The sequence below is a fragment of the Cyprinodon tularosa genome, unplaced genomic scaffold, assembly GCF_016077235.1.
Source record: "Cyprinodon tularosa strain WSP-4 unplaced genomic scaffold, ASM1607723v1 ctg146, whole genome shotgun sequence".
Taxonomy (NCBI): Eukaryota; Metazoa; Chordata; class Actinopteri; order Cyprinodontiformes; family Cyprinodontidae; genus Cyprinodon; species Cyprinodon tularosa.
In genome coordinates, this window is record NW_024038287.1 from 399,900 (window position 1) to 418,749 (window position 18,850).

The window sequence follows — 18,850 nt, forward strand, 5'->3', positions numbered from 1 at the left end:
GACTCGGTCCAATTGGACTGGGTCCTTCAAAGGCTCTGAAAAAGAGGAGTCCAGAGGAGTTATAGATATATAACTATAGATTTAAACATTTCCAGCTTTATCCAGCTGTCACCTCCCTCACTCAGCAAGCTCCGTCGCCTAGCAACTGTGACAGTTGAGTCATAAAGCAAGCAAATAATGGATGCTGAACATCTCACTACGGTGTACTAATTACATTTTTTTTTGAAGCTTCAGCAGTATGGAGTGTGCATATTTCTTTTTATTTCATGGTGATGTTTAATTATTTAATCAAACATTTATTGCCAATTTATCAATAGCAGTATTTATTTAGATTTAAATGAAACGGCGCTCCATCCAGCAGCAGTTCCATTGTCGCAGATATATTTATAATTCCCACACTGCAGATATTGAAATCTGTGCTTAAATGTCAGCCAAACCCGTTTGCACAGGGGCAGATAAAACCTATTAATAAACCAAACATTACCTGTGACATCTGACTTTTCAATAATTTAAGATGAAACTATTCACGTAGTTGTATTATATTAAACTGCACTTACAATATTCACCACTGTTCTTCGCCATTTCTCTTTTTCCTCATGGGATACCCAAGGCTGCGAGGATACAGTGGACCTGTCCTTCCAACCGGGTGAAAAGAAGGCTGCATTTGTCAGCTGCATACCAAGGAGTCTTTAAATACGAAGAAGCGGCGCCACTCTTATGTGATCGGCCAACAAATCTGGCCTTCAGAGGATGCAGCAGCTGAATTTGAACACAGCCTAGATTATTAGAGAGAAGGTGCCTTAGAGAGGTGATCAAAAACCCCATGATCCCTCAGAGGTCTTATGATGCTCTGTTAAAAAATGAAAACCTTCCAGGACACTTATTACTGCAGGAATCCACTAATCAGATGTACGTGGTAGAGCGGCTGTGTGAAAGGTACTTGGTTGTAAAACACAAATGACAGCCAAGCCAGAGTTAGCAAAAGTGAGCTTGAAGGACGCTCAGATTGTCAGGAAATATTTATCTGGTCTAACAAAGACTGAATCCTTAAGCCTCAATCCCAGGATTCATGTTTGGAGACAACCAGATGCCTATTATGTGCACAATTATATATCTACACTTCAGCATGGTGGTGGCAACATAATGCTGAGGAGACGTTTCTCCGCCACAGGAACAGGCAGACTAGCTAGAGTTAACGTAAAGATGAATGACTTTAGAGGCCTCTGGAGCTAGTTTTTCTTCCAGGATATCTCTGTAACCTCAAAGTGGGACAGCAGGTCGATGAACTCCAAGCGTGGAGCCCAGATCTCTGTAGAGATCTACAAGTGTCTGCGCCCGAATGTTTCAAATTCAACCTGATGAAGTTAGAGATTCTTAATAAAGGAATCAGACAAAACGACCTTATGCGTGCCAAGATGGTGGCATCTTAAAGAAGACAAATGTTATAAAGGCTACTAATATGAATCAGCAAAGTGTTGAGATGACTTTTTACATCTGGTTTGCATCGATTCATTTTAAACTTGTCATTAAGGGGTATTGTGTGTGAAATGAATTCCAATTAGCAATGAGACTGTAACATGAAATGTGAATTAGAAAATGAAGTTTTTTTTTTCTATCCTTTTCAGATGCACTGTGTATAAATCAACTACTGTTTGTATTTGCTTCACCAATCTAAATTTGCAGGGGGTTTGCACCCCTTAGACACCTTACTCACCTGTTACAAAACACCCACAAAAGTTTTTGATACTAATTAAAAGATCAAAAGTAGGTTTTTCATATAAAGAAAGAAAAGAAAACTAAAGAAAAGCAGCTTTTTTTTAATTTTCAGCAGTTAATGTTTTATTCTTAAAATGTTTTAGTGCATACAGAACTTAACAAACCAATAACCATCACGTCTTTGCATTTATTTTATAAGAGCTTTAAAACAGCATTTGATTGTTTCATTAATCAGCTGTTCTTCCTCCTCCACAGGCGTGTTAATGGAGCTGGTGGTTGACTGGTGAGTAGTGTGGTCCAAAGCTGTTCACCCATAGCACTTCCACTGGTGGTGGATGGAGGAAGGTCGCTGTAGTGCAACTGGTGCCCCAAAGTACTGCAAGAATTTAAAATGGACAAATAGAGAAAGTCACCAATGTAACAAACTCTACCCATAAAACCAAGACAGCAAATACTTCAGTTTGAAAGCATTTTTGAGACGCTGTCTCCCTACAGGACCCTGTGGAAACAGCACTGTTGTTAATGCCGTCACTTGTGAGCCGTTTACCCCACAGCCACACTTTAAGCAGCTCAAAGACGCACTGCACGATTACATGTTTGAAGAGGTGGGTAGGGTTTTACATTTTCCCATGGACACTTGTGAACAGCAGCCTTTTGCAAATGTTACTTTAATATTCTTATAAATAAGTCGGTTAAGTGCAAGTTTACCTCTTGAGCTCATTGTTTATTTGCCTTCAAAGTAAGTCAGCCTCTTTATCTTTTATAGTGGCACAAATCAATGACTATAAAGTCACAATAGTAACACTAAGAGGTCATCAGATAAGTCCAATAACAGCAGCAGTTTTTTATCCTCGTTTTAGGTTGAGGTCTCCCCACGGTGCAACACCTTGTACAGATTCACTCTTGTGCTAGCCTTGTCCTGATTTTATTCTTCATTTATTTTTCTTTCCTCCTATTACAGAGAATTCCTACCATGTCATAAAGAACAAGAACAGAGATGTCGGTGGCATGGATGTTCAAAAGGTCTGCATGTGTTAAAACAGGTGCAAACATGTATTTACATGCAGAGCAGACCGGAGCAATTGCAATTCAGCAGACAGCCTGTGCAAACCTTTTTTTGTGTGCTTGCCTTGATCAACGCACAGATCATATTTTATTGACCAAGTTACACAAAATCATGCAAAGTTAAATGTTTACCACTTGCAGATTGATTTTCTAAATATGAGACTCAAGTGAGAATTCAGTCTTTGCGTCTTTGTTTTTTTAATAGTTCACTGAAAGTCAGATACAAACTGACACGCAAAAATATCTGCAGTCATTGGACACAATAGATTAATACAACGAGAATTGTACTGCAAAAAAACTATAGTAGAGTAATATCAATGAGGAAAAACATTCATGCAGATGGGCACAAATCAATGCAGGGGAATGGCAAACGACCACACAGAAACGAAAAGAGCCTGCAAAGAGTTGAATTTAAATGTAATAGTTGTAATATCCTCCACAATAACTGGCAACACTGGCAATGATATCTGAGGTATGGAAGCCGACAGCGGTCGCATCCCTCCGATACTTTTACACAGTGGTTTTCTCAGGAAAATTTGTTAATTTTCTCATCATCAAAAAATAACGAAAGCTGTTTTCTCGTGACAACGAGATAGTTTGGTCATTATCTCGATAAGGTAAAGGACCAAAGGTCTAAACAACATCCATATTTTATTGCATCCAGAAAAGAACTAAATCAATCTGTAATTCAATTTAATTTGAAGAATGAGGAAAAACAATCCCAGAAAAGGAAACTATTTAAAGGTATAGTGAGGATGTTCTTCTTCCATGTGGATCATCTAAATAAGTGGTCCTCCTAATTGTCAATCATTCTGGTGATATGTTTACGTAAGGCCGTCCTGCTTGCTTAGCCCTATTTTCACTTAACAGTGGAAAGTCTGACATAGTGAAAAAATTGCAAATCTTTTGGAAAGCAACTTTTAAACAGAGCGTGTACAAGGAGAAATGGGCTTGTGCACGCTCTCGCATGTGTTTAATAGGCGTTCCCTCTCGGGAGCGGGTACAGGGTTGTGCATGTGTATTTTTTAAAGAGGGCAGATCTTTTCAAAAAAAAAAAAAAAAAGGCAAAAATCCTCCACTGTACCTTTAACATAATCACCTGTGACAATTCCTTAAAAAGAAGTGTAGTTGAACCTTTTTTTTTTTTTTTTTTTTTAACAATTATGATTTTACATTGACCAACATTTTTGAAAAACTTTGCAAAAAGTATTCCTCCATTCCCAGATTCTCTGGGTTAGAAATGCGATGTGACACAGAAGGACTTTTCCCTTCAAACTGGGAAAAACAGTAGATGGATTCAAGTACGATGATGTGGAATAGTGTGCTGGCCTAATGAAAATAAAAGTTTAAGAACGAATCAAACTGAGAAATCCAGAAGAATAAGAGGCCAAAAAAAAAATTCACATATCGAACAGTGTGGAGAAAGGTAAATAGGGGGACCGCTGCTCATCTGCTAGAGACCTGTGGGAAAGTTTTCATGCTGATCATCTCCTGCTGCTGACGTTTCAACATGCGATTCCTAAATATTTTTTGTCTCTACTAATTTTTGCACCTCTGTTTCAGTTTTTTGTAAAACACAGTATTTAAAATAAAAAAAGAATAATAATTCAACTGTATTGATTTCACATTGGAGAAATCTACCTCTGCATTTAACCCATCCCCTTGGGGAGCAGTGGGCTGCCATCATGGGAGCAATTGGGGGTTAATGGTTTTGCTCAGAGACCCAGAGTGGAAATCTGTGGGAGTGGTTTTCAAACTCACAACTTCAGGACTCCAAGCCCTATGCCCTAACCATTAGGTCACCACTCCCCATTATTTAGGGCAGGATGTCATGTAGAAACACTGCCTCCTACTGGATTAAATGAGTCTACACCTTTACACACAGTGAAGCACCATTATCAGCCTAATCAAAACCTCTGCTTCCTGTTAAACCAGTCAGGAGCAGCTGTTGTGCAGACAGCATGATTCCTGCTTCAATTTATTAATGAAACCCTGGAATCAAAACTTTTCTCTGAATATCATGTATATTGCTATGATTGTTGGTTCCACAGTGTGAAAATCACTCATAAGAGGGACGAAATAGATACATAAATAAAGGTGCTAAATCAGCTTAAATCGTCAGTGTATTTACCTAAGTCTTTAAAAAAAAAAAAGTAATCTACTTCTGCAGTTGCTTATAAAGCTGCTGCACTATTGTTACATTAAAGGCTTATAAACAGTGATGTTTAAGTCATATGTTTGGACCAACAGAAGGAGCTTACCTGATCAGACTCTGCTCTGACGGCTGTTCTGTCATTCTCCGTCCTCCTGGAACGGTGTCAGCTCAACAAAGAGGGATTTCAGGACCGAAGTTGCTAAAGAAGCCAAACCAGAGAGGAAAGGAGAAATAGTGGACATGAATCACTTTTATCCATGTGAAAAACACTGATGTGGGGATGAACTTATTCACAATCTTTGATGCCATATAGATTTTTAGTGACAGATCCACGTGAAGTGCTGTGTGACTCTAATTGGGAAGAAAATAATCCCAAGATTTCAGAATGTTTTTACAAATCTGAGAAGTATGTTATCTATTTACTCCCTGACTTTACAGCAGACTGAGCTTGAAATTATAAGACGCACCTCACATCACTTGCGGTCATGACTGAGGAAAATAAGTATTCTACAATATACTGTTTTGGGCTAAAAGACAGATGTCTTGACTCTTATTTACTCATCAGCTGACCTTTGGCTCTCATTTCACTGGATTTTAATAAAAGACATTGTGGTAGAATGGCCTGTCAGAAAAACGAGCCACTATCTTCAGATCTTGAAGTTAAAAAACAGAAAACTACAAATTATTTTTCTCCATCTCCCAAACTATTAGAGATGTCCAGATCCGATATTGAACATGAATGAATGTTGCAACATACGGGCCTGCCTCTATAATCTCAGATATTAGAAAACTCATAACAACTTTGCTTCTAAGTTTCTGTAACTCTTTGGTGAATAAAAAAGCAAAAAAAAAAAGAAAGTCTTCAGTTGTTCTCATGCCTGATGTTGAATATTATTCTGCTTTCATTCCACACTATAAAAGCAAATAGAAATATGTAGGATTCCTGCTGATATTGTATCAGGCTAAAATCTGTACTGGTCAAGACCCAAAGCTTCTATATCAGTATAGTATGGGAAATAAAAAAGTTGTATCGGGACCTCCCTGCAAAATACCGTACCTACCATTTTGTGTTGTCTGTCAAACAAATGCCCATTTTAATTCCTATCAGTTGGTCTTGTGCAGGTTTTCCTCTCTTACCTCTGGGAGATGAATCATCGGATTGATTCTGATCCGTCCGATTTGAAGATGGATTACGAGGCGAGTCGGATAAAGTGCTGCAAACTGAAGATGGCGGCTGTTTCGGATGGTTTACGGTTTTGGACCTCTGGGAGGATTTGGCAGACGCTTCCCTGAGAGAACTAACTGGAGACGGGAAGATTTGATCAGAGGCTCTCTGTTTGGAGCTCAATGCGGCATTCTCTGCCAACTGCTGCTTACAGGGAGGGTCAGCAGGGTCCGGTGTTTTTTTCTCAGGACGGGGAAAACAAGATGGATTCTCACTAAGAGGGGAAGCAAAAAGGCTGATGAAGGGCAGGGAGGGATGTCGTCGATCCTCAGCCTGCTGCAGTGGCGCAGCTGCAGCTGCTGACTCTGATGCTGGAGCAGCACTGTCAGTAAGGGGGCTTGCAAAAAGGCTTTTAAATGGTATTTTCTGCATTTTATTCCCTGCAGCTGAAACATCTCCCAGAATAGGAGCTCTGCTGATGGATTTTAGGGAGGTGTTAGAAAACTGTTCCTGTGTACCAGTTTGGACATTTAGCCGATTATTTCTGGAGTTCTCAGGAAGTTGAGAGTTATGAAATACGACACCAGCAGAGTCTCTTTTCTTATCACAGGTCGCTACAGGGTGAACTGGAATCGCATCTCTTCCTGTGGAAGAAATGAGCTGCGGTTGGTAGAGTGAATTCTTCAGTCCTTTACTCCTGCAGGATGCAGACCTCTCCGGATTATACGACTCTTGTTTTGTGTAAGTTTTCTGCCCGTCCTCTGATGTGTTAAAAAGAACAGGTATTTGGTCAGAAACGAGTCTGCATTTCACTTCAACTGATGACAAGCTCTTTGGCATTGTACATTGAGATCCATCCTCACTGAGAATTGAAGGCAGCTTCTCCTTTCTAAAAGGAGGCGCTTTGATTTCTTCCGAAATAACAAGTGGTGCATAAAACGGGATTCTTTTAGCAGCAGGATCGGGTGTTTGGCCTTTGGGAGAATCATCTGCTGATGTATAAGAGCGAAGGACAGCTTCAACAGAGTAGGGAGCTATGCTTTGGCTAGGACAAGTGCCGCTAGAAGTAGCATGAGGTTCCGAGGTAGAGGAATCATCCAGTCTTGTAAGAGTTTTGGAGAAACTGGAAAAAGTTCTGGACAGCTGGGGTCCGAGCACAGCTTCTACTGAATATGGAACGGGCTCCTGTTGGTTCTGAGAGGTCGACGTATAGCCGTCAGGTTGGTTTGTATCTAAAACACACGGTTCTGTTACATTAGGATGCTCAGGGGGTTCCTTCTCAGCATCCGCACTGTTGTAAAAGCAGGGCCTGGAAAAACAAATGGTTCAACTTCAGTGATTAAATGACTCTAAACAAGCAGTTTAATGCCATAACACCAGAAAACCTACATTTCAGCTTACAGACCATCGGTCAGAGAAAGTGACACACTTGTGAAACAGAAGATGGGTTTAAAACCTTTTCATAAATTTTAATGCACCATCCTGCCACCACCATGGCTAAACATGGTGTTGGCAGGTGTGTAATATTAGCTTTCTATCAGTTATAAGCAATGGTGTTCACATCCATTTTATTCATCTGGGGCCACAACAGAATACAGGGAAAGTACATGCAGTTTTTTTTATCCCCTTTTCATCCCCGAGAACCTCCTTCCAAATTTTTTATTAATATTTTCTGATCTCTGTTTTCTAATCTCAATATATATTTTCCAATAACTGAGGTTCATGTAGTGACTTTTATGTTTAGAGGTGAACCCTAAAGCGGCCTGATGTGCTTTTTAGTGTTTTCATACCTGTGAGGTTGTGTAAGAAAATCAGGGTTTTTGTTTTCTTCAGCAGGTTTGGTCTCCTCCGTTTTCGGCATCTGTTCTGACGACTCCTTTTCATTGTTCTTTGCAAGTTCTTTTAAACATTCCTCTTTTTTCCACACCTGCAGGGAGAAGCCTTGAACGTTAGCTTTTCCAGAACAAAGAGATGGATTTTAACGCTTTGAATTTCAGCCAACCTCGTCCAGCAGTTTTTTAGTGATGTCGGTAAGAGGATCATGGGAGAACTTGCAGTTTCCTTCTTGAAAACATCTTGTGCTGTGGAAAAACTTGCATGGAAACGACTGTGGTGAGGAGTAAAGGAAAAAGAAAAGGGGTGTGGAATTTCTACAAGTTAACTGCAATAAAACAAGAACCAGAGAAAGGATATTATGCATGTAAGGGCATTTCTCTCCTTTTAAGCAGGCTCCCTGGATGTAGAATTTGCAGGCTTCTTTGATGATGTCGTTGCATGTTGCATGTTCCAGCTGGCACTGATCTTCCTGTAAAAAAGGTAAAAAAAAAAAAACATTGGTCATTCAGACACATTTAACAATAAGGATCCTGTAACTTGTTAAGTCTTGTGTAACAGACCTTAATGCATCGTTCAAAAAGAAAATGTCGACAGAGTAGACGTCCATCAAACAACACGGCGTTCTGGTCCTTAAACTCCTGACTCATGAATTTTGGTTTCTCCTAAACATGAGGTTAAACATGAGAATAACAAGATGAAGGGAATCTCAGGGGGGTTCACAGATATAAGAATTATTTTTTTTCTTCAATCATTTTCTAATTTTTTCTTTTAAAAATGTTAAAGACATTTTAGGAACGAAGGGGATAAGATTAGTGTTTTTGATTTGCCATTTATAAACAATGTGTGATTCATAAACAAAGTGCATGAAAGGTATAGAGGAGGAGGCTCTTTTTCCAGGTGGATCATCAAAATATTTGTCAATCATTGTGGTAATACGTTTACATAAGACCGTCCAACATGCTTGTCCCAATTTTCACCTACCGGTGTTATGCAGAAAATTATTCCTACCTGCTGAGAATCACCTTCCCTCTCGTACACTGACGTGAAAATGGATTGAAATATGAACGAAAAGGGAACTTTTAAACAGATTCTTAATACTTTCATGTTTCACATTGCATGGATTTCCCAAAATTGAGTTTTAGGGGATAGATAAAACCGAATGAATATGACTTTTTCTTGTATGGAGAGACGTATTAGTTGATGTGCTACAGTCAGTCGGATGAAAATATTCTCTGCTCAGAGAAATGCATTTTCTATCAACACCATTCAATATAATTTCTGACAAAACATTAAGTATATGTTTAAAAGTTCTCTTTTCAGTCTGTTTTCTCATCAATGTGCGAGATGGGAGGTAATTCTAAGCAGGCAGGTAATGACATAGTGGAAAAATAGCAAATCTTCTTTTGGAAAGTAAGCTTGTATGAGCGATTCAAACAGCAACTTTTAAACAGAGCGTGCAAAAGGAAAAATGGGCTCGTGCACACGTATAATAGTTGTTCCCTCTCTGCAGCAGCTACAGGGAGTAGAGAAAATTAGCAAAAATCTTAAATATACCTTTAGTGCATGGGTGACTGAATATTATGAAAATAGAAGCAAAATAAAGTGCTTTACAAACAGACACCATTTTACTATATAAAACCCAATCTTGGTGCCAAATTAGTCAAATGTGCTTTCAAAATGTTCTTATTATTATTTAATAAAAAATATCATTATTCATTTCTCATTCTTTAAATGTTAATCATTAATTTACCATTTAAGGCAACATCTCATATTCATCTTTATGAAATAAACCAGAGGAGTTTTCTTCAGCTTACAAAATATTAACAAGCTTTTTGTTCAAATTAAATATTACTTAGCTAATTGGTGCTGTTAGGTGTCAATTATTTCTTAATCAGATTTAGCTCCGCCCCTGAAAGCACAGACTGCCAACCTTTGCTCACCTGTAGTGTTAACTTCTGTTTTGCCCTTCTATTATTAGGTTGTTTCTTTTTCTTCTTCTGATTCCACTGATGCATCTTATTCATGTTTCCGTTATCTTTAGTTTGATTATACGGCCCATAGCCGCCCTGCTTGCTGTTTTGACTCCAGTTAAAGTGGCTTTTATACATCTGGCCCGGAGAAGAGCGTTCACTCTTAGCAGCTTGCTTTTGGCAGGGTTTGCTCCAGCAGGTGGAGCCATCTTCTGTCTGGAACTGTTGACATTTCTTTTATGAGAAAAGGATAAAGCAGTCAATAGATAAAAAAACCTTGACATGTCATGACATTTTTTTTTTTTTTGCAAGGGCTTGCATAACAATAATAACAGCAAAACATGTTAGAAAAAATGCAAACAGATGTATTCAAAAGAATGCTGATCAGTAGATTTTAGGGTTGACATTTTATGATGATTAAATAATCATAAGTAGACTCTTTATCGCTTGTCTTCATTAATTACATCTGAAGTGAATTTGATGGATCTTGTCTATTAACTTTAAATGTAGGGAAGTATCTCACCTTCTTATAAGAGCCGTGTTGCTCTCCCTGCATTTTCCTCTTTCCTCTTGAACCATCCTCTGATCTGTTGCTAGGAGACAGAGAGCATGCCATGCAGAACAGATTCTGCTTTACTAATAAAACTACATGAACAGGGCTGTCAACTCTCCCCCATTGGGAGTGAGACTCACCCATCTCACACTCTCACTCCATATTCCAAATTTCTCACACTAAAATTTTATGAAAAATACCATGGTGATCAAAATATAGTCTGCATTTTTAATACAACCTTAGTGCTCACACACGGGGGGGGGATGCCATGGTAGATATTGAAAAAAAGACAGTTGTTACGAGGTATATCATTTTAAGTTTGATCTTATCTCATCTGGACAGGATAATTCTCTTTGTAAATTATTGAAGATTTTAAGCTTCAATTTTTAATATAGTACGTGTGTAAATATGAATAAAAAAAATACAGCAGCTTGCTTAAAGTATTGATGTGGAGACTGAGTGTAGGATCACATCAAAAATAATTGTTTTCTCTTTACCTGGTGCTTTTTTTTTTAGTCCCAGTTTTAGTCCATGTTTTGCTCACAAGTTCAATAATTATTCAGTCTAGTTTAATTATCTCCAGTTGGAATTTGGGAGTAATTAAACCAACACTAATATTTTAATTCTTAAAGATTTCAGGTTTGCCTCTCAAACCCATAGGAGCTCCAAAAAAAGAAAAAGAATCATTGCATTTTATTTTTCAAAAGATCAGCCACCAAAGAAAAGACCAACCGCATCCAGAGAGGATGTGCAAAACAACTCAGTTATCCTGGATTCATAGAGGGAGAAACCACAGGGATGTTCTCATTTTATTCTTATCTTATTAATTTATCCTTATTTTGGTCCACTGAATATGTTTAAAAACTTAATTTCCATCACATTTTCCAAATGAAACATCCAGAGAAGTGCTGTCTCCTGTCATGGTGAGTTTTTTAAAAAATCTACAGCCTCCTAGAAGGTCTGAATTGTTTAGCTGTTTTGTCAATTATTAAGAATGAAGCTTTTTAATCCTTAACCCATTACCAAATATTCATGCACAGTGTAGTTGGCATTGGTTTCGATTGCACTTTACTTACACTGCAGAGAATAATTAATGAGTTAAGTTGTGATATATAAGATATATATAAGTATATTTAAGATGCAAGTATTTTAGTAGGGCCCTTTCTGCTCTACTTCAATTCTCTAAAAATCACCAGAATGTAGAAAAGAATGTATATTGTGAGAAAAATGTTCCACATAACTACAGATCACTTATTGTTATTCAGTAACATTTACTGTTTTATAAAAATTCCACATTTCGCCGCTTTGTTTCAGTTAAATCCTCTGAAAACCTCCAACCTATAGCTGCACCTGTCCTCATCTCACCCTGACTGGGTTTCCTGTCCAAACTATTTCAAAATCTCACCCCAGGGTTTGGTGAAAAGTTGGCAGCCCTGTATGATCATGTGCAGTTTTACCTTGGTGTAATATGAGAACCACCAGGATTCCTCACATCTTCAGCCATAGGAGACAATCCAGAGAACAAAGTGGCAAAAGCCATTTTTCTATCTGCTCACAAGTTCCTCAGCAGACGGAGCGCAATACGGGTAAAGTCATTTACAAGACTTCCATGAAAGTAGAAGCATTTACCAACTGTCCTGAACAGATGCTTCGCTACAGCGGTCATGTAAATAGAAATCCAGTGGCAGAAGTCGCGTGGCTTCCTCACGGCGACGATTCCTTCCTTTAAAGCGCTCTTCTGTCTAACGGCGCTTTATCGCCACCTATCGGCCCGGAGTATGATTAAGGCTAAACCAAATTCAGAAAATATCAAAAATGTAAACGTAAAAGTGGAATTATTAAATTGAAAATGTTATTATTTATTTTATTTTTTTTGCGGAACTGCTGCACACAACTTTACCTTTAGCTCAGTTAGATTGGTGTTTTTCTTTTTTTGAGACATTTTATGATGCCTACAGCGCTGCCAACTTTTCACCAAACCTTGGGGTTGAGATTTCTAATTGGACAGGAAACCCAGTCAGGGTGAGATGAGGACAGGTGCAGCTATAGGTTGGAGGTTTTCAGAGGATTTAACTGAAACAAAGTGGCAAAATGTGGATTTTTTTTTATAAAACAGTAAATATTACTGAATAACAATAAGTGATCTGACGTTATCTGGAACATTTTTCTCACAATATACATTATTTTCTATATTTTGGTGATTTTTAGAGAATTGAAGTAAAGCAGAATGGGCCCTACTAAAATACTTGCATCTTAAATATACTTTAAACTAAGAATTTCAAAACTTTGCTCCTTATTTATTCTATGCAGTTCAAGTAAAGTGCAATCGAATCCCATGCAAACTATACGGAGCATGAATATTTGGTAATAGGATTTCCTGGGAAAAGGCTTGGAGATGTACTACTGTCTCAAGATATAAACTGGTTTCCTCTTAATAACAGTTTAAAATGCAACAATTAGCTTAAAAAAAGTCCCACTCTCATGAACAAGTTGTTTATACTCATCCTAAGAGCTGGGAACTGTGTAAATTGTAAACTATTGTAGTTAAGCTTATTCCACTCAAAGCTAAGTACCTGAAAGTGGTGGAGACTTGTTTACATCCGTCTGACCTCCTTGGCTGATTTTTGGCAATAATTGTGGCCAGACAACAACATGAGCTGTTACAATTAATGGGATCTTTTCAATGTTGCTGGAAACAGAATTATCATAAGGTGGGATATTTTAACAAGCTGGTTGCTTGATGAGTTTAACATTAGTGCCCTGCTCAGGTCAAGGATCCTATCCTGCTATGCCAAATTGCAAAATATATATTTTATAATATATAAAATAACATTCTGTCATCATAGCAATAGTAGACTAAAAGGTTAATTTAAGTATACTTCCAATAGTATTTTCATATGATAAAAATACATTCTGATTTTTCGTACGAGTAAACTTAACCTATACTTGGAATTTAATTCGAATCTTGTCCAAATAAGCATGATTTTACCAATGAACTTGGTAAACTTAAGATATATTATTTTTTGTATATTTAAATTCATGAACTTGAAGTATGAAGTACGAGGAGAGAAAGGTTATCTCAGAGGGGTCCACAGATATGAGAATGATTACTTTTCCTAAATTATTTACTATTTATTTTTTAAAATTTTAAGGACATTTAAGGAATGAAGGGGATAAGACTAGCATTTTTGATTTGCCATTTATAAACAATGTGTGATTTATAAACAAAGTGCATTAAAGGTATAGTGGAGGATCATCTAAATAAGTGGTCCTCCTAATTGTCAATCATTCTAGTGATACGTTTATGTAAGGCCATCCTATGTGCTTGTCCCCATTTTCACTTATCGGTGGTGAGTCTGACATAGTGGAAAAATTGCAAATCTTCTTTTAGAAAGTAAGCTTGTATTAGCGATGCAAACAGCAACTTTTAAACAGGGCGTGCATGAAGAGAAATGGGCTTGTGCACGCTGTTGCATGCATTTAATAGGGGTTTCCCTTCGGGAGCGGGTACAGGGTTGTGCATGTGCATTTTTTTTTTAAGTGGAGAGGGTGGGTCTTGTTTGTGTAAATCCTCCATTATACCTTCAAGTAAAAGCAAAAGAGAAAAAGTACAAAGCTAAAATAGGAAATTATAGATTAAACTGAACAGAAGTCCTGCATGAGAAGTTTAATACCTTTTGAAAGCTCTAGTATAACAGTACTAAAGGTGGAAAAAGCATTAGAATTGAAATAAAACATTATCAACATAAAATCTAAAATCTAATCAAGGGAGAATGGAATAGGAATGTTCATTTGAAAATCTGATTCATCATCTTTAAAGCTACCCAGCCCCATTTTATCTATGCCGTGCCTTTTTAGAGACTGGAAATGTTCTTTGCTTTTGGTTTTCCCTGTTTTGTTGCTGAGATCAGCCTTGTTTCTTTCTTCTTTTTTTATTATAAGGTCTCTTTTCACAGAACCTTTATTAGATCCCATATGGTCCAGCTTGACAACATGTTGGTCATATTAAAATATCACCTTATTGGAAAGTTTCGTTGGGGTTTGGGGATTTTGTAGGGTCTAAAAAAGGTAGGATGAAACATTCATCAGCTATAGCAGAATTCTGATCTACAGATTAAAAAGAAAAAACTTTAATTGAGAGAAAATCTCTAATTTCATTAGATAAATTAATAAATGCAATTCTATTTTTCTCTATTTTAAAAAATCTAAGTAAGTGTTTTATAAGTAAAAGTCAAAATATGCATTAAAAAACTTAACCTGATTTATTCTTTTTTTTGTCAGGTTGGAAAAGTTTTTAATTTTATTTTTTTAGTTTTCTACCCTAAAACATTGACAGAATGTTAGAAACTAATGTCATTAAATTGTCCCTCTTTGTAGGACTCCACTATGATGCAACTGCAACATCAAATCTGAAATGATCAGAACTGTAATTAATGTAATTAAAAAGCTCAACAGACACATTCATCATCAGCAGGACTGATAAAAGCCTGAACATGTTGAAAAGGTGAGATAGGAGCTGGACTTCGTGCTTCCACATGCAAGGCCGGCCCACGTTTGGCTCAAAGTTCAGGTCATGCAGTCAGTTTCAGTGTCTCCCTTCATAGGACCTGAATCCTGTTCATACTGAGCCGACGGAGCCACAGGATGACACGCTGGGTCCTTCTCGCTCCCCTCCTGGTGGGCCTGCTGATCCTCAGAGCAGCAGCTCAGGATGCTGAAAACCCTGAATCCACACCACCTCCATCAGGTCAAACCTCTGATGGTGGCGCCCAGGCAGGGGATCAGAGCGAGGACTGGGGGATTAACTCACTCCGAGGAAGCTTTGAGGCGGTCAGCGGCTACTTTGACTCGATGCTGGAGTTCATGGGTGGAAAAGATGGAGTGTGCCAGTATCGCTGCAGACATGGTAAACCTGACCTGGATCAAAGGAAATCACTTTCTTTAGATTGAAGGGCAAAATTATACATTATTGTATCTATCTGTATCAATTAGGATCAGGCACTACTTTTAAACATGTTAAGACTTATAATTCATATGACTATATAGGTATACATTCTGCAAGAAATATATATAATAAAAATGTATGCTCATTTAATTTGTCTCAAAGACAATCTTTGCCTGAATTGGAACCATGAAAAACCTCAATGTGTCTCAAGATAATTAACTATCACTTTCTATTTTCTCTATATTTTTCTGCAGTAATTATGCTACAAAAACATACATTAATGTTGCATTTCTTCATCTAGATTTTAGGGTAAAAATAAAAAAAGAAAAGTAGTGACATTTAAAAGCTTCCAGTTCAGATTTTATTTTAATACGCTGCCTCCAAGAATCCTTAAGGAAGCTTTTTCCTCTGCTCCTGACTGGACTGAGATATTTTCCCATATTGGTTCTGTTATCTGGACGAGGGCCTGGAAATGGACTGTGGCCTCTGTGTGATAGGAGAAGGATAATTTGGTCACTGGGGGATGTGTCACACATTTAGATTTTGTCTTTCTATGTGCAAATGTCAGTCTATTTTGAACTTACAGATTTATCAATGGTCATGCAGTCATGACATGCTTCTGAAGTTTCCCCCCCCCCCCCCCCCCCCCCCCCCCCGATTTGATATTTCAGGTAAAGCACCTATCCCTCGTCCCGGCTACAAGATGCCTGAGCCTGATGGATGCAGTTCCTACTTCTTCGGCCTTCCTATTCCAGATGGGGTACGCTTGATTGATCAAAAGCTGGTTCCTGGGCTAAAAAAACAACAACCACATTTTAAAATAAGGTCTAGAATGCCTGTTTAACAAATAACTGTAACCAAATTTTGAATTTGTAGGAGCCACCCATTGAAATTAAATGTAAATAAAGCTATCTTGAATTTGGTTTGACCTGAAAAGCTTCTCGGACTTCAAATTAGTATAATATTACCTTTTAGGGTGTAAATATGATCCAACATCCAATATGATCCACTGTTCTATTTTTAAACACTGGTCATCAGGCTGATAAAGGAGGCCTTAGACAGGACACAGGCCTAAAAAAGTTAATTAAATTTATCTCTGTGTTCTACAGTGACGTGCACAAGGGGTGGGCAGAGGGCGCAGTCGCCCAATTGTGACCAAATTGTTGAAATCAAAGGTGCCCTCCAAATGCATAGTGAAATGCCCTCTGCAGTGGTGAGGACATGCTACACAACCCCCTTTTTTTTTTCTTTCTGCCCCTGAAAAAGTCTGTGCACGCCACTGGTGTTCTAACCATTTGCAGTTTTTATTTATCATTAAATTATCAAAGATCCCAGCAAGGGTAACTCTAAATGAGGGCTAAGCTTTGTCTATATTCAGTAAAAAAAAAAAAAAACAACAAAATTAGAATAACTATAAATGAATAATTAAAAGCTGAAGCTAAGAGATCGTCTTGGCAACAGCATATTTCCATGTCCTAGGGCTTGACAGGAGGCACTTCTCCTTTTTCAAAAACTTTTAGTATGACGTGTATGGAGACACCGATGATTTTATTTTGAAGAGACATGGAATCCTTTTCCTGTGTTTCTGTGTCAGATGGATATGGGAATCCCTGCGATGACCAAATGCTGCAATCAGCTGGACATGTGTTACGACACCTGTGGCTCCAACAAGTACCGCTGCGACTCCAAGTTTCGTTGGTGCCTCCACAGCATCTGCTCTGACCTCAAGAAGAGCCTTGGCTTTGTGTCCAAAGTTGAAGGTCAGTCATTTGTATGAGTATCATCAGTATTGGTATGAGTATCATCAGTATCATAAGTTCTATAGCAAAAAAGGTGTTAAATGAAGAAACTAACTGGAAGAAAGGAAATAATCCAACCTCTGAGCAAACAAAGAAAACTTAATTCAGGGGTGAAATGTTTACACAATGTCAAGAAGGAAATATAACAGTAATGACCTTTACGAGACAGCTGCTTCTCTATGGTCAATTGATACACTGCTCAAAAAATAAAGGGAACATGTAAACAAATATAACTTCAATTGAATCAAACTTCTTCCTCTGGATGACAGTCAATTTCAAATGCCGACAGTGTTTTCTAGATATGTTTGTGGCTTGTCAAAATATTTACACTAGTACTTAAACTAGGTTAAAGATAGTTACACAAGGGAAATTCTAGTGTAACCTGGTTTTCAACTATGGTGGTCTTCCATTTAACCATTGATCTTTATGTATTCACTAGATTGTTAATAGCCCAAAATAAGTGAAGTCACCTGCCACCATCTTGGTACTCCCTACTCTCACGGACACGTCATGTGTCATTAATGTATATGTAATTACCGTAACAATGTAATCAATGCATGTATATTACATGTACATAATTTAGCACTTTTGGAACATCTGTATTATGCTCCATTAACACATCCATGTTGTGATGAATTTGTATGTTACATTACATGATTTTTAGACTTCATACTGATTATGCAATGTGATGTGCAGATTTTTTTTTTACCATTATTTACAGTAATCTACTTATGCTATGAAACAGCAAGTGTTTGTAAAAGTGATCATCTTTATTTTAAATGTCTTAAACACTGTTGAAAATGATAAAAGCAGCATTGTTCGATGCTTTAATGCATGTATTCTTTACATCGAGACCAGTCTAACTAGGGAGTACCAACATGGCAGCCGGTGACTTCACTCCACCCTGTACTACCATCATGCTATCAGCAATCCAGTGAATAGAGATCAGTGCATTAAAGTTTTATCTCATTTAAAGTTCTTTTTGTAAGCAGTTATTTTTTTCCTTAAACAAAGGGGTACCAAGCATTGCGTGTGTGTACTATTAATGTAATCAATCTTAAATGGTATCTAGGATCTATTTTCTAATCATCTGTCACCATCTAAATAAAGTATTAAAGACTAATATTTTATATCTCTTATTTTTCTAAATGACTGCAGCATGTCATCCCATCCCAGCTACCTGAGCTTTCTGTACAAACCACCCCTCATTTATTTCTTCTGTCATCCTCAGCATGTGAAACTGTAGCCGACACTTTGTTCAACACAGTGTGGACTCTGGGCTGCAGACCCTACATGAACAGCCAGAGGGCGGCCTGCTACTGTCCAGGAGAAGAAAAAGATGAACTGTAAAAAAAACAAACATGCTGCCTTTCCACAGGATGTGACTCCTTGAGTAATTTATTTGAGCCTTCTTATTTCTTGTTTTCGCAATTATTAAAAAACGTCAGTATTGTTTTAACTTCTATGTGAGACGATCTTGTTTCAACATCAACTTATGTGGATGTATTCTACCAAACATCGAGTGATTTGTTTTCATGGTTAAGCCTACCTCATAAAGGCGTTAAATATATTAAGAATAAAAATATGAACGTTTTAGAAAACAGTGGGTACTGTAAATTCCTTCTTTGTGAACCAAACTTCGGTTC

At 37.7% G+C, this 18,850-nt stretch overlaps 2 protein-coding genes and 1 long non-coding RNA gene across 3 annotated transcripts; 1 reads left to right on the forward strand and 2 right to left on the reverse strand.

Moving 5' to 3' along the window:
• Positions 1–1,826: 1,826 nt before the first annotated feature.
• Positions 1,827–12,205, reverse strand: LOC119779339. Its single transcript, XM_038278958.1, has 10 exons — positions 11,918–12,205; positions 10,431–10,500; positions 9,878–10,141; positions 8,498–8,599; positions 8,295–8,406; positions 8,104–8,210; positions 7,892–8,028; positions 6,074–7,410; positions 5,043–5,135; positions 1,827–2,092 (listed from the first exon to the last, which is right to left on the reverse strand). The coding sequence occupies exons 1-9, from the start codon at positions 11,998–12,000 to the stop codon at positions 5,074–5,076; spliced, it is 2,274 nt and encodes a 757-aa protein (XP_038134886.1). The 5' UTR covers positions 12,001–12,205; the 3' UTR covers positions 1,827–2,092; positions 5,043–5,073.
• Positions 12,206–14,330: 2,125 nt separating this feature from the next.
• LOC119779343 lies at positions 14,331–16,042 on the reverse strand. Its single transcript, XR_005280213.1, has 2 exons — positions 15,990–16,042; positions 14,331–15,891 (listed from the first exon to the last, which is right to left on the reverse strand). It is a non-coding gene; the product is annotated as an uncharacterized LOC119779343 (long non-coding RNA).
• On the forward strand, positions 15,054–18,805 carry LOC119779342 (group XIIB secretory phospholipase A2-like protein). Its single transcript, XM_038278962.1, has 4 exons — positions 15,054–15,366; positions 16,077–16,165; positions 17,000–17,165; positions 18,436–18,805. Exons 1-4 carry the CDS (start codon positions 15,105–15,107, stop codon positions 18,552–18,554), a joined length of 636 nt encoding a protein of 211 aa, XP_038134890.1. The 5' UTR covers positions 15,054–15,104; the 3' UTR covers positions 18,555–18,805.
• Positions 18,806–18,850: the final 45 nt, after the last annotated feature.

Excerpts from the sequence above, each read along its gene's own strand:
- LOC119779342 (XM_038278962.1), top strand. The coding sequence starts at position 15,105 with ATGACACGCTGGGTCCTTCTCGCTCCCCTCCTGGTGGGCCTGCTGATC. Across the intron at positions 15,367-16,076 it reads CCAGTATCGCTGCAGACATG|GTAAAGCACCTATCCCTCGT; the intron begins GTAAACCTGACC and ends TTGATATTTCAG. Across the intron at positions 17,166-18,435 it reads CTTTGTGTCCAAAGTTGAAG|CATGTGAAACTGTAGCCGAC; the intron begins GTCAGTCATTTG and ends TGTCATCCTCAG.
- LOC119779339 (XM_038278958.1), bottom strand. The coding sequence starts at position 12,000 with ATGGCTTTTGCCACTTTGTTCTCTGGATTGTCTCCTATGGCTGAAGAT. Across the intron at positions 10,142-10,430 it reads AACACGGCTCTTATAAGAAG|AAATGTCAACAGTTCCAGAC; the intron begins GTGAGATACTTC and ends TTCTCATAAAAG. Across the intron at positions 8,211-8,294 it reads GAAATGCCCTTACATGCATA|AGTCGTTTCCATGCAAGTTT; the intron begins ATATCCTTTCTC and ends ACTCCTCACCAC.